General features: G+C 30.8%; 1 protein-coding gene across 1 annotated transcript; it reads left to right on the top strand.

Annotated features, from left to right (window-relative positions):
• The first annotated feature begins 2,731 nt into the window (after positions 1–2,731).
• LOC11435412 (radial spoke head 10 homolog B) lies at positions 2,732–6,110 on the top strand. The gene is made up of 3 exons (XM_003614715.3): positions 2,732–4,030; positions 4,827–5,055; positions 5,660–6,110. The coding sequence occupies exons 1-3, from the start codon at positions 3,096–3,098 to the stop codon at positions 5,822–5,824; spliced, it is 1,329 nt and encodes a 442-aa protein (XP_003614763.1). The 5' UTR covers positions 2,732–3,095; the 3' UTR covers positions 5,825–6,110.
• The last annotated feature ends 9,489 nt before the right edge of the window (positions 6,111–15,599 follow it).

Raw genomic sequence — 15,599 nt, 5'->3', positions numbered from 1 at the left:
TTCTCTCTTTGTTATTCCTTTTCTTCTTCCTTCTCTTCTCTCTATTTCTTTTCTTCCAAATCATACCCTCCACCCCTCAAATCAAGAAACGGCAACACAACAACACAATCAAGAAATTGAAAGAGAGGATTTTTGAATCTGGGTTTTTGATTCTTCATACATGGAATTGATTTTTAACCACTTGGGTTTGATTTTCGATTGGAAGAGGAAGCAATCTGGGTTGATTTTTGATTTGATGATTTGTTTTTAAAGAAGTTGTTGTTGTTGTTGTTTTACGTTGAAGTTGTTGTTGTTGTTTCCGATTCAAATTTCATTTGATTTTGTTTTTCTGGTTTGGAATTGGGTTAAAGAAGAATTTTGTGTTGTTGTTGTTGTTAATGATGTGTTGTTGTTGTGTTGTTGATGAGTGATCCAAAAATTGAAAATTGATGAGAAGGGGATGGATTGGAACAACCAGGAAAGAAGAGAAGAAGAGATTGTTGTGTTGATGTTGTGTTGCTGGAAAAAAGATGGTAGAAGGAGATTGAAAAAAGAGAGTGAGGAAGAAGATGAAAATGAAAAAGAAATAAAAAAAAATCAAGTATTACACAAGTGGCTTTTTGAATAAAAAAAAATGGGGAAATACACATGTGGCATGACACCTCCGCGTTGACCCGGTCAAAATTGATCAAATGGTCTCTTTTGCAAAGGGGCTAAAACATAGGGGTTTAAATTTTCATTTTTTTTAATAGGGGGTCAAAATCGCACCTTTGTGAAAGTTAGGGGGTCAAAACTGCAGTTTAGCCTAAAATAAATAAATTCAAAGATAGATGATACTATTTTTTATTTTTTTACAGAACAACATACTATTTTATAGAAAAGTATATAATATAATTATATCTTATTATACTAATTTCATTTTCTTTATTGGTTTCCTTTTTTATTTTATTTTAAATAACTCCATATTTGCATATATAAGGCAATAATAACTAAATACGTCCTCTCAGAAAAAAAAATATACGCATATACAAGGAAAATATTTTTTTTAAAATATAAATATCACAATTTATGATTCAAAATTTATATATAGTAAATGTGATTAAATACCTGACGCGTGTAATAAATAATTACTCTTTATAAAATGATTGAGAGAATCCTAATTACTTGCAGAGGAAGTAGAAAACAGACCCTAAGTACCAAAATAAAGAAAGACTAAAAACATTTCACCCAAAAAGAATGTTTGCCGTTTCTCATGGGATTTCATCTCAATTCATACAAGCCAGTTAGGTTCCAACTCATGCAAATTGATCACCAAATCACCAAAATAAGAAGCATATTAAAACTCATTCCATATAAAGGGTTTCTTGATAAATGTATAGTCATGATCCTTATCATATGATGCTGATGTTGATGAAATAGTGACTTGCCATGAGCCTAAAATTAAAAACCCACTCAATGAGTCACATGCTAAGATTTTTCTAAAAAAAAAAAAAAACTAATAAAATATGAGTATCTTAACGAGTATCTCCGATACACTCTTTAACGAGTGCCTCCAGCATACTCTTTTAGAATTCTAAAAGAAAAAATTATTTTATAAAAAAGTCAAATATTTCGATTTCTAATGCATTAATTATATATATTTTTGTAAAAACTTATCATTTAATAGACTTAAAGAGTATCTCAAATGCACTTGTTAACATTTCCAATAAATTGTTACTGAGCACCTCCCGATTATTTTATAAAAAAGTCAAATATTTCAATTTTTAATACATTGATTATACATATTTTTCAGAAAAACTTATCATTTAAAAGTCTTAAAAAATGTCGTATAGACACTCGTTAACATTTTCCATAAAATATTAATACAACGTTTGAAGGAAACTTCGTTTCTACATTTATTTTTTCTTTCTACATTTTAAAATCAAATAATTTTGTTACTATTATTCATGTTTTCTCTATAATGTCTTTAAAAATATGTTTTTTCTATAATATTTATAGTCGTTGTAATTATGCGCATATGATAGTCGGCTTAGACAAAAAAAATTAGGGAAATGTTATAATGTTCTTAGGTCACTTGGTTAGAAGTCAAAAGAATAATTTTTTTTCCTTGAAAATTGTGAAGTAAATTCATTGAAACTTCAAAAAGAAATATTTTCTATATAAAATTCTTAAATCATTTCTTTTTTTGCAACCCACAAAATTATTATCTTATTATTCCTTTTCTTAGTAATCATGAATGTGTTCGATTTTCAAAACCATAAATACAATAAGATTTTTATCATGTGCAAATTTGCACATAATAAAACAACAAATTTCTTTTCTTATCATTTCTGGTAGAGAGAGAGAGAGACAGTCGGAGTAAGAAATTTAAAATAAGTTTTTTGTATTGGAACTTGTATATTAAAACAACAAATTTTTTCTTTTTTCTTTTTGCTTTAATATCGAAAAGGGAACTATGACAAAGGGATATCTCAACTAAAACTATCGAAAATTAATTTAATGTTAATTTTTGTCGAAATTAAATTAGATTGCAAGAAAATTGTCTGAGTTTACATTAAATAATAATATAAAATGTGAGGATCCATATCATTCCTGTCAACACCATGACCTCTTCTCTACAATCAAGCGGCCAATAATTTCAAATTAATATTCACCGTTTAATTTCCATCCAACGCTCTCTATTTAACCCCACTTGCATTCTTACCTTCTCAATGTTCTTCTAATCACTTCGTATATATACAAATAATATATTTCTCACACACAACACAAACCAAAGCTCAAACAAAAACCAAAACACCCATTCATCGTAAACTGCGAAACTCAAACTCAAACTCAGTTTTTGTTTTTTCTTCTTCAATCAATTCCAACGAAGATTTCAACAACAACCACAACCTTCTATTCTTCTTCTTCTTCTTCTTATTTGTTACCGTGTTTATCCGGTTATTTTTACTGGTTCGGTGCCGTGTATAGTCTGAAATGTTACCGGCGCAACCGGTGATAAAAACCGTGGTGGTCACAATCTCACGATACAGGTGAGTAAGAGAACTGAAGAGAAGAGAAGAGAAGAGAAGAGAAAATCGTACGGTGGAGATTGAATCTGGTGGGACCCACTAAAGATGGAAACAACAACTCCAAAAAACAATAGCCAAACTAAACTCACCCGAACCAAATCCTCTTTGCTTCGGTGTTCTTCTCCAACCACCCGATCCTCCACTCCAAGCCTCATTCCGAGCCTTGGTTCCGTCAACGAAGAAGATTTTTACGACGAAGAAGAACATGATAAAAACAACAAGTACAAAAACAAAAATAAGAAAAAGAAGAAAACCCGGTTCGGTTCTCATTCTCGTTCAAGTTCGGGTTTTGGTTCAACCCGGTTTCTAGGTTTTTTCAGTCTATGTTCTATCTTCTTCTATATATTCTATTTTTTCCATATCGGTTCAGTGGGACCCACTTCCGAAAATGTGTTGCTGATTCTAATATTCATCGCCGTAGCGCTTTATTTCATAAACAGAAACAAACGCGTGATTCATAGAAGCGTTTCTGTTTTAAAACATTCATGGGACGGGAATTTAAAACGACTCGGTTTTTCTTCCAAAGGAAGTGAAAAACCGGTTCAATGGTTCATAGGAGAACCCGGTTCAGCAGAGGAGAATGAAAAGAACGTGAAAGGGTTGTTAAAAGAAGGTGTTGAAGTTGAATTTTACAGCAATGGTGATTTCTACGAAGGAGAATTTCACGGTGGAAAGTGTAATGGAAGTGGAGTTTATCATTATTATGTGAGTGGAAGATATGAAGGTGATTGGGTTGATGGAAAATATGATGGTTATGGAATTGAAAGCTGGGCTAGGGGAAGTAGATATAAGGGTTGTTATAAACAAGGTTTGAGACATGGTTATGGTGTTTATAGATTTTATACTGGTGATTGTTATTCTGGGGAATGGTTTAATGGACAGAGTCATGGTTTTGGTGTTCAATCTTGTTCTGATGGGAGTTGTTATGTTGGTGAATTTAAGTTTGGTTCTAAACATGGTCTTGGTTCTTACCATTTTAGGTGAGTTTCTTTTTTTTCTCTTGTTCTCCAGTTTTTATTTATATTGGGCAAAACTATGAAGTACGGATACAGACACGCTCGGACACATAATTCAGTGTCTTTGTTAATGTTGGACACGACACGTGTCCAACACTGGGACATGCATAATCCTAGGAGTGTCCGTGCTTCATTGGGCACATATTAGTCTTTGACTCAGTACGAGACGAACTAATTTGTTCCCGATATGAAAATGTTATGAACTAAAGCATGAAAATTGTGAAAAACCAAAATGAGTCTTCACTTGTATTTTTACTTTTAATTTTGCAATTTCAATCTTGTTTGTTCATTTTTTTTTCTCACTATTTGACTGTTTGTTTTCTTTTGGGTATGCAGTTTTTGAATCTTAATGATAGATATAGTATAGTAGATTCTATTGTTGATTTTTAGAATTTTTCTTTGTTCTACAGGTTGTCTGTTAATAAATTATGTTGTGTATTGAAAGTCCTCAAAGTTTGTTGCAAGTGTTGAATATTTATTTATGATTTTTGTTCAATTCAACTTTACATTGTTTGACAAGTTAAAAGGGAAAGTATTATATTTGTCAAGACTTTTTCTTGAAGAAAATATTTGTCAAGACCTTGTTAATGTCATTTGACAATTTGCAAAAGCAATAGTAGTAGGTTGTTGTGTTGTAAAGTTTTGACTTAACCATTATTATTATATAGGAAGCTATGATAATAGACCTTAGACTATAATTGGTTATGTAATTTAAGTTTTATTTTACTAAATAAACTCCCTCTGTTACATTTTGATGTAGGAATGGAGATAAATACACAGGGGAGTATTTCGGAGACAAAATGCATGGATTTGGAGTTTACCATTTTGCGAATGGACACTGTTATGAAGGAGCATGGCATGAAGGTCGTCGACAAGGTTATGGTGTTTATACATTTCGAAATGGAGACCGAAGATGTGGTGAATGGGACAGTGGTGACCTCAAGCACTCTCTACCACCACAAACTCAGGCTGTCCTTACATCAGCTCAGGTATTTGTCATTAAGACTTACTCTTTTTGCCTTTTTCCTAAAAATAAACTCATTCAAAAAATGACTATTTAATGAATTAATATCTAAATTGGTCCTTCTTAAAAAACAGTAGACCTAATTGGTCTATGCCGTCTACAAGTTTATGAGACTTACGTGTCTGTAAAACTTATCTAAAAGTTGTCTAATTAGACTTGTATTTGAGATTTTTGACGACCAAATTGTAGCTACTCATTTGGAAATATTATCCGATTGGTATTCTGTTAGCGTATTTCAAATACTTACTATATCCTAATAAATTATTGAGTGTTCTTTTAATGGTTCCGGTACCTGTGGGATTATAAATAGTACCTTTGATAAGTTCCAAAATTCATTTCGCTGTCTAGTAGCAACAACCATGTTTTTTTATTGGTACTGTCATTGCTCTTCGGTTCTGTACTGGAGCAACATTAACTATTGAAAATATCCCTATTTTTAGATCCTTACTTTTCATGTTACAGTGACCAAATAGATCTCTATTTTTTAGATGACCAGTTAAAAACTTTGAATCTTTACTCGTGTTTTGCTCTAATTCATTTACCTTAATTTTTTTTGGTTAAAATTGCAGGCTGCTAGGAGAACCGCAGAAAATGCGATAAACCATCCCCGGAATGATGACCAAGTGGAGAAAGCAGTAATGGCAGCAAACAGGGCCGCCACTGCTGCTAGAGTTGCAGCTGTGAAAGCTGTTCAGGATAGAATGGGTGGAAAATTTTGCGATGATCAAGTTTAAAAGTGAGTGAGGGAGTGATCTTAGATGTTAGCCTTTGCTTCGAATTGTAGATTCTTACTAATTATATGAGTGATTTGGAAGATGCGCCACCCTGGTGAGCAAAAAAGCTTACCGGAGGAGGTTGAAGAGAGTATTTTCTGATGTTTCTTTCACAAAGTAACTTGTACAGAAACATGTAAAGATTAATCATCACTAGTACTTTTTTTTATGAAATGAGCTTCAATGAAATTGGAGTGTACTTTGACTGAAGAAATGAGATTTCAAGAGAAAATGGAGTTTCACAATAGAGGTGCTCATGCATTGTTTTGTGCTATGTTTTTCCAATTTCACCTAAACTTGCACATGAAGCAAAGTCTACTCATCTTAGCTTCACTTTGAAAAATCATGCATTTGTCATAGTTGTGTAATTTGAGCCATCCGATTAAATTCGGATGACTCAGGGTTCGAGATGCATTCCAACTTTGCATTGTGAGTCGCTTGATTTTGATCAAATAGTTTAGATTGCAGAAATATAGTATGTATGTGAATTTGTTACTGCAGACAATTCAATTTTCTTTACTTTTTGGTGTTTATGTATTTGATTTGAATTCAAAACTCTCTTAAATTCAAAACTTTTCAAAGACTAACCCTTTTTGGTAACAATGCTTTGAGTGAAGGAATCCTATGTTAGGACTGCAATAAGATTTTCAAATTTTCAAATTTTGCAATGTTACAAAGAAATTTGATACTAGTGGATAATTTCTTTATTGATTGTTGAAAAGGTTGGTATATTTTATTAAATAGAGGAGAATTGAAAAATTGAGAATATGTGAGGAGATGATGTTTAAGATTGGCTTGACACTTTTGGGCAAGAAAGACTTGGAGTGGCTAAACGCCCCATGCTCTTGTTCCACCCAAATTGTTGACAAGGACTAAAACATATGAGATTGGTTTGAGCACTATGGGTTTTAATTTGGCCAACAACTCCCAATAAAAGATCAAAGACACCATCCATCACTAATATTCCTGTCTGTTTGTTTTCATATAAGTCGGTTCCATGTTCAATATTTTATATTGGATAAACCACCATAACTTGGATAGATAGGATAGATTTCACAAGAGATAGACAAACATAAGATTTTCTCCTCTCTTCTTATAAAAAAATCATACTTGGTCCTTAAAAAAAACTACAACTTTTAGTTTATGTTATTTGTAGTGTAACTAAGTTGATGTGACGTTTGTCCTTTCAGGAACATCCGATAAAATTAGAGCGATGTAGAGAAGTTGATATGACGTTTTAGTTGTTAACTTGTTATGTAGTTGATTATATTTTTAAAATGATTATGAGAAACACATAAATCCCTACAACAAAAATATTAAGAGACCATTTTGTCTCCAAAATGTTTTTAAAATCCCTGAATAATTTATTTTCATCTTCTTTCTTTCTTCTTCTTTAATGGATGGATCAAAATTATGTGGTTTGTTCAAACTTTTTCCTTCAAATTAATGGACAAATTATGTGATTTTGATCTTTTAGTGGAGAAAAAAAATGAATGGAGGATGAAACTTTATGATTTACGGATTTTAATAATATACACAATTTTTTTTAAGCAAAAATCATAATAAAGTACACAAAAAACATCTCTAAGGAAGGGAAAAAAAAAACTTAAATTTTATTTTGTTTGAAAACTGAACTGTGATAAATGATTTGAACATTTAGTTGACAAAGGTGACGTGAGTGTTTTGAACCCTTTGCAGTTGATATGATCTATAATTTATGATTTTTTTTTCAGTTCGGATTATAAAATCCGAACTGCATAAACACTTCATAAAACCTCAGAAACACGTTAAAACTTTTAGGATTTTAGAATCCGAATAGAGCGCACGAGAAACTCATAAGTTTTGAAAAGCAATAGCCATAATTTATATACATGATCGACAAGGGCCCCTTTGTTTAGCTCTTATGCATTTCAACAATTGAGCCATGTATGTCCAAAGTTACCAAGTTCGTGTCTCTTAGTTTTGCGCAAATATAGCCTCTTGTATTTTAGGATCATGTCTACATCTACGAAGAAATGCTTGGATATAACTAGTTCACTAGTCCTCGATTTGGGACAGAACTCCAGAAGATGAGTAAGATTCATGTAATTTTTTAAAGCCACGTATATATGTTTATATCAAATAGTACATATTTTGTTCACCAAAAAAAATCAAATACGTGTTAGATTTAAACTCTCTTATGACCCCGATGCCAAGTGCCAACATCATACTTTTGTTTTTTTCAACTAGATTTATAACTGTATCGATAGAATTCCAAGCGTATTACGACTTTTACAACAACTTTGGTGAGTGATAATTAGGGTTATACACTTCTTGTATTAACGGACTCTTAATATTTTTGGAGAGGAATTAATTTCTGCTTGACCATTTTGTATTATCAAAAGTGCCAAGTGGCCAAGTATGAGTGCTATGAAAAATAAGTTCAAATTGCTACTAGGATTGGTGCCCATAGTGGTGTCTCATAAGTCATAACTACATCTCATGTGATTAAAATCTACAAAGATATCTGCTACTCTATCCAGAATAAATATAATTAAAAGTGGTAGTTGAAAATATAATCTATAGTTAAAAATTTCGTTCACATACAACAAATTTTCAACTATAATTTTTGTTTATATTTCATTCTAGAGGAGGAAGTACAATGGAGTGCAAGTTTGAATTAACAATTCTCCTCTTTTCTATGTAAGTTTCATCGTTGAAATGTTTAAAATAAAACAAAAATTTAGTGTTTAATAACGTATCAAACAAAAATAGAATCAAACTATGATTTGTTGATACTATCAATTATACACTAGGAGAACTCCTCATCACGAAGACATTTATTGCATAGGTGGTTGCAGTTGTCCGGAGACGACGAATCATCTTTTTTTCAGTTGCGACATCTTTGGCATTGTTTGGCATCGGGTTTACCAACGGCTAGGTGTCTCTTTCATTTCTCCAAATGCTAGTCGTGACCATTTTCATCAATTTGGCCACATGACGGGGTTTCCGAGAGCTACACATTCTTTCTTCAAAGTTATCTGGCATGCTTGCGTTTGGACAGTTTGGAAGGAAAGAAACAACAAAATCTTTAAAAACAAAGCATGGGATTTGACACAATTATTAGACAATGTAAAGTTTGTTTCTTTTTCTTGGCTAAAGGCGCATAGGTTAACTTCTGCTTTCAGTTATAATGACTGGTGGCGGCACCATTTAACTTGTATGGGTGTTATGGAGTAGTTTCTATTCATCTATGTACCTGTGTTTGATTTGGCAACAGATTCTGGATGTGTTTTTATTTTGAGGAGTGTTTCTCTTAGCATACCTTGTGCAAGATGAATTGTTCTTGGTGATTATTAATTTTATTTTGACGTGGTATTTTGAATGATAACATTGGTATTTATATCTTCTTTAATCTTCAATGAAAAATGATATTTATATGACTACTTTATGACAACTTTTTGGATAACTCTCTCACACTCACATTATGTTTGTATTCTCTTATTGTTATTGACCAATTAAAAAAATGAAAATGTTAACTAGTACCCCAGGGCTAAGAAGCAAATATAATACTATACTACGTTGGAAATTGTGTTGTCAATCCCTTAAAAGTCAATAAAGTGTATTAAAATTTCTTGGGTCATGTTAACTAGTACCTCCGGGACACTGGTTAAGGAAACTAAAAAAAGGAAGTTTGAAGATGAAAGTAACACTTTTTATATTTTTGAAAAGTTGACAGCACAAGTTCCAATGCAATACTTATTACATTTGACTCCTTAACTAGTGTTCCGGGGACACTGGTTAACATTACCCTTTTTTAATTTAAAACTTTCTTTTTTTAGGTTTCTTAATCAGTGTCCGGGAGCACCGGTTAACATGACTCTTAAAAAAAAATTATAACAAAAATTGTCACCAAACAATTATACAAATATCATTACTCTTTTAAAATTATTCATAGTACCAAATAATTATACAAATATCATTACCAAATAATTATACAAATATCATTACAATTCTAAAATTATTCATATCAAGAAGCTAATAACAAACAACTCATCTTAAGTTATTCATATAAAAAGCTAATAACAAGATAAGCTTCATATAATATGAACTAGTAATAAAAAAATCTCTAAAGATAGACACTACCATTTTTCGTAAATTTTAATAGAATATTATATATTCGTCTATGTCTTTAGTGTTTTAAAATTTATTATTTTTCACTACTTTATACCTTTTCTTGAGGTCCCCATTAAACAAACCTAAATACTTACCATATTATGGTAGTTCTTTTTTAACTAAGACAACGATAAGGTACCTCTTTATACAATCAATCATCAGTCTATTCTTTCTCACCATATTAACTAGAGTCTTGTTAATGAGTATGCTCGATCACTATTTAAAAGATCCTAAATTTAAAAAATATTATTTAAAAAAATTAAATATTACAAATTTCAATTGAAAGATTACATATATTTTTATAAAAATTTACTATTAATAGTCCTTAAAAAATATTCTTTAAAAAAGTCAAATATTACAAATTTCAATGGAATGATTACACATATTTCTAGTCCTTTGAAATGTTTGTTTTTATCGGCCAAATTAGTCCATGCTTACGTGGCGTCTGACATGTGAGAGGTTAACGGCCACGTCAACCCCGTTAATGCTTTGTTTGAACAGAAGTACTAACTTGATTGACATTTAACAAATTCAGAAATTAGATTGATATTTCACATAATTGAGGAATGAATTTTGCCGATCCATAAAAATTCAAGGACGAAGTTGATGATTCTCTCTTTCCTTGTTTAAACAGCATTTTCTTCTGAAGCACGGTCTTCAGGAGGTGTGTTACTGCGGTAGAGGGGTCACTCTAGCTAGTGGTAGCTCCAACTACTACCAATAGCAGAAATCATAAATTTTACTCTATTTCATGTAATTGTTCCAACAACACACCTTCAATTGTCCTATTTTCCAAGATAACTGTACACACCTTCAATTAACTCTTTTGTAAGGAAAAAAAAAACTGTACATAATTCAATAAAATTTAATGTGATGATTATTGAAGTAAGGGACATTTTAGAAAATATACTAAAAATACTTTTTAATAAAAGAATTTTGTTAACGAGTGTCTCCCAAACACTCTTTAAGCATTTTAAAATTAGCAATAATTTTTAAAAAAAGTCAAATATTTCGTTAAAGAGTGTTCCGGAGGCACTCGTTAACATTTTCCTTTATAAAATAAAGATGTTAAACAAATTTTTTAACATGTGTAGAAATAGGTATTTTTGTACTATCTAAAGTTTATATTTGGATCATTTTATAAAACATAGACATCGAAAACGTTTTGGTTTTTTTTTTTTTTTTTTAATTTTTTGACTAACGTTTTGAGATATCAGAATCGAGAGTTTGTTTGATTTTAATTTTTTAAGAAGTGCTTATCAAGACGCTTTTCATTTAGCAAATTTTCTTCTTTAATTTCTTTGTCTTCTTTTTTATTTTATTTTTTGGAAAGATTCTTTTACTTTGCTTGTGTCGCATTGTTAAGCGATTTCTTTAGAAAAATACTAACAAATGTCTTACATTATTTGTTAATGAATCAGATATTTATCAAGTGTGTCTTAAGAGCTTAAATTTTATTTTGAAAATTGTGTATATAATTGTGTATCAAGTGTGTCTTATAAGAAAAATGCTAACAAGTGTCCTTAATGTATTGTCTTAATGCATTCTTTAAGCATTCAAAATTAGTACTCCATCCGTCCCAATTAACTGAGTCATTTGCTCATTTCTCACAATTAAGAAAAATGTATAAGAATGAGAGAGAAAAATGATTTTAACTGTTCTTGTTAAGTATTGATGCATTCTCCACTACCATAAATGGAAAGTGGAATATATTGAATTGAAACTGATGAAAGTAGTAAGCAAAATTGACTTTTTAGGTTCATTCAATTAATGAAACCACATACATCATTAATTGAATGAACCTAAAAAGTCAATTTTGCTTATATTTTGATTCGGAGAAAGTATTGGTTAGAGTTATAAAAATAAAAAAATAATTAATATTGTATTAAAAAATAAAATAAGTCAGTTATTTTGAGACACGTCTATTTTTGAATCTTTCATGGGTTTAAATATAAAACTTTGCTGCTCAACTACGCCACATGCATATCGGAAAAGTCCAACAAGAAGAAGTTACACCGTTCTATAGGTCATTAGCATGGGGTTACCAACATCTTAATCTTAATAAAAACAGCCTTAACTACTTATCTTTTGACTTCCAAGTTTAGAATGCATGCTTCCGATAACCACATATTGCATGTATCCATTATCCAAATTGTGTGTCATCATTGGTTCAATTATTGTGTTTAATAGGTAATCACATTTGATTGGTTGTTGGTATGGTAGGGTTCAATTTCTGAACACATAGGCTGCACTAATTGCTTTGATAATAGATTCGGTCAAAGCTTCTTGAAGAGTTCCAATAAATACTCGTTTCTGTTGAGAACTATGCGCTGCGGTGCTGCCATTGATGCAGAAAACTACACGAAACGAGGCAATGAGTGGAGGAATATTTAATTTACTTGACAAAACTTTCTTGCATGGTTTACCAACTAAATTGACAAATTCTAAACCGTACCATTAATTAGGACAACTTCCTTTCCTCAAAAAAAAAAAAAACATTTAGACTACTTCCTCTTTCTTTTTAACAGATAGACTACTTTTTTTGACAAAAAAAAAAAAGATAGACTACTTTCATTTTATGTTGTTTAACAAAATAATTTTGATGTATACCTTTTTTTTTTTTTTTTATAGAATAGCCGGCCCTAGTTTTCTAGTGAGAGAAACTCCAACTTCTCTCTAAACTTTCTTTGTTCTTCGTTCATCGAGGAGTGGAGGTTTTAGGTTATTTTTTGACCTAAAATCACCCCTCTACATATTTTTCCCTTTTTCTTTCAATCTAAATAAGTGATTTTCACATCTATCAAGTTGTTTCTTTTGTGTTTTTTTGTGATTTCGTCATCTAAGTGCGGCGTTTTGTTGTTCGTCGTCTTGTGTGACGTTTGATTTCGCGTCTTGTCGCGGTGTTTGTTTAGTTCCTATTGAAAGATCTACATCAATCAATTACAAATTCAAGCAATGATTTGGACGTCAATGTTGCAGATCCGGTAGCATGGATATTTCTGTGACTTAGGTTTTATCATATTATTTGTAGGCATTTTGCCGTTGTATGCTATTAACTTGGGTGCTGTGAGTTTGTTCGCAGATTCACTCTTTACGTTTTTAGCGATGTTTATATCTGATGTACTCTATCGATTTGAATGAATGAATATCGTTTTGTTTTTGTTAAAAAAGAAAATAAATGAGTTTAATTGTGGTGAGTTGACAGTCCAAAACAGTTTTGCACACACAACCAATCAAAACATTCTGAATTACCATGTTTAGCCCACATAACTTAAAATCATTAATTGAAATGACAATTCAGAATATTTTGATTGGTTGTGTGTGCAAAACTGTTTTGGACTGTCAACAACCCACCATTATTAAACTCTTAATAAATTTGTATAATTTTTTTTTTTGAAGGAAAAATTTGTATAATTTTGAGAGGTTTATATTAGACAAATGATCAATTCTAATCTATCAAAACGTTTTAGGTCTCTATCGTTTGGTTTAACTACTCAAATGAACCAAGTAATTGTATGACCCATTGTTTGGCCAATTTTGCTTTGACTAATATTACTTCCGTTCATTTTTAATTGTCTTTTTCTGATATTTTACACAAACCAAGACATTCAATAAATGTTACTACTTTTGATACAACAATATACACTTTTACTATAATAACCTTATTCATTCAATATCTAATTTCATATATTTCTCTCTCCGCAATAAATAAGTAAAGATAATATTGATAAAACAACATTTAATGTTGCATTGAACTTCGAAAGTAACAATTAAATAGGAGCAAAAAATTTCTATATAGAAACACTTAAAAAGGAACGGACGGAGTAACTTGGTGAGGTGTGCATGAAAGATATATATCCCGTTATTCCTACTTCCTTTGTAGTTTAAAAATCTCAGCTTTACTCAAGAGTATTTGGATATGATATATTTCTTTCAATTTAATTAGATGCTGGACTTTAAATTAAGTTGTGAGAATGCAGCAGTGTTAAATATTTTTTGAAATTTTTTTCTTGCATATTACAGTCTTTTCTGATTCAAAAGATTAATATCTACAATTACACGTAGAAGATACTAAATAAAAAACAAAAGAGAACTGAACATTTTTTTTTAAGAAGAATTATTAGCTTTGTTATATAGTTTAATAATAATAATAATAATAATATATGTGTCACTTTTCAATCATTATATTGTACTACTATCTCATTCCCTAAATATATATATATATATATATAATCATTTAGAAATCTCTTTGTTCATTTTTATAAAATCTCTTTTGTAATGAATATTAGTGGATGTCCATCTTCCACCTTCCTATAACCCTCATTAATATATGTATGGTTATTGGTCTTTAATTGGTTTGATCATTCACTTGCTCAATTGTATCCTATAAATAGGATCTATATTGTAATGTAAAGTACACACTTGTGAAGTAATACAATACATTATTATGCTCTCTCTTTGTTTCTTTCTCTCTATTCTTATATACTTTATAATATCTTGCAATGTTAAGTGTAACATCCTATTTCTCTTAAAGCGATAAAACATGCGAATAATACATATATTCAAGAAATAGACGCTATGTCATCAACAAAATCCAAAACAACATGCATGTATAAAAATTCCCAACAGTCGCAGCGGATATAAACCATATACTTCAAAGCATACATGCCATGATATCAAAATACATAGTCATAAAAATTCTCCAAGTCCCGACAAAATGGATAAATCTCCAACATGAATAAATCCAAACAGATAAATCTAGGTAAGCATAAAACAGACACCTAGATCAGAGTCTATCAAAGACTCTACGAAATCGATACCGAAGATAGCTCCCGATATCCGAGCAAACATCAAGCAACTCACCGAATCAACTAATCCTGCACAACGTCTACCCATCTATACAGACAGGTAGGTGGTCCATCACATAAACACTGGGGGTAAGCTTCACATCAATCATAATCAATAAAATAAACAAACATATGCATTCAAGGATTCATGCATAGCACATATACATAACCATCCCTCCTAAAATACTAGCATCACATTATTATTATCCCCCATCACATACATTTCAAGCTATCAAATTACTAACATAGCATAGCAACATATTTAATCACTAATCAAAAGTCATCGACATAAGCTCATCATTCATCAACAACAATCAAGAAAGGGTTACTCACATTATTCTTCATTTAGCGTACTTAACTCAACAATGCATTTCAAAGTTATAAGCAAGTAATTATCATTATCAAAAGAATCACCAAAACATATATGTATATACACATATACAATTCTCACCTCATCATTATTACCAAAACATTTATCATTAAATAGATTCATCAAGTGTATAAGCACAAGTAAGCAAGATATGCAATTAGAGCATAGATCATTTATTTACAACCATCAACAAAATCCACCAATGTACATATACACAATCCACATCACATCATTCAACAATTCCACCAATGCACAAATTCATCAAGTGACATATTCAATTATGACACACTTCATCAACAATCAATTCAAATGTCACAAATATGTATTCATCAAACACACTTATCATTAACAATCATCATTCACA

This window comes from Medicago truncatula, chromosome 5 (genome assembly GCF_003473485.1).
Source record: "Medicago truncatula cultivar Jemalong A17 chromosome 5, MtrunA17r5.0-ANR, whole genome shotgun sequence".
NCBI classification, from domain to species: Eukaryota; Viridiplantae; Streptophyta; class Magnoliopsida; order Fabales; family Fabaceae; genus Medicago; species Medicago truncatula.
The sequence above is the reverse complement of the archived record's forward strand: the minus strand, read 5'-3'. Positions and strand labels throughout refer to the sequence as shown.

Coding starts and splice junctions, on each gene's coding strand:
- LOC11435412 (XM_003614715.3), top strand. CDS start 3,096: ATGGAAACAACAACTCCAAAAAACAATAGCCAAACTAAACTCACCCGA. Junction 4,031..4,826: donor CTTGGTTCTTACCATTTTAG/GTGAGTTTCTTT, acceptor ATTTTGATGTAG/GAATGGAGATAAATACACAG. Junction 5,056..5,659: donor CTGTCCTTACATCAGCTCAG/GTATTTGTCATT, acceptor TTAAAATTGCAG/GCTGCTAGGAGAACCGCAGA.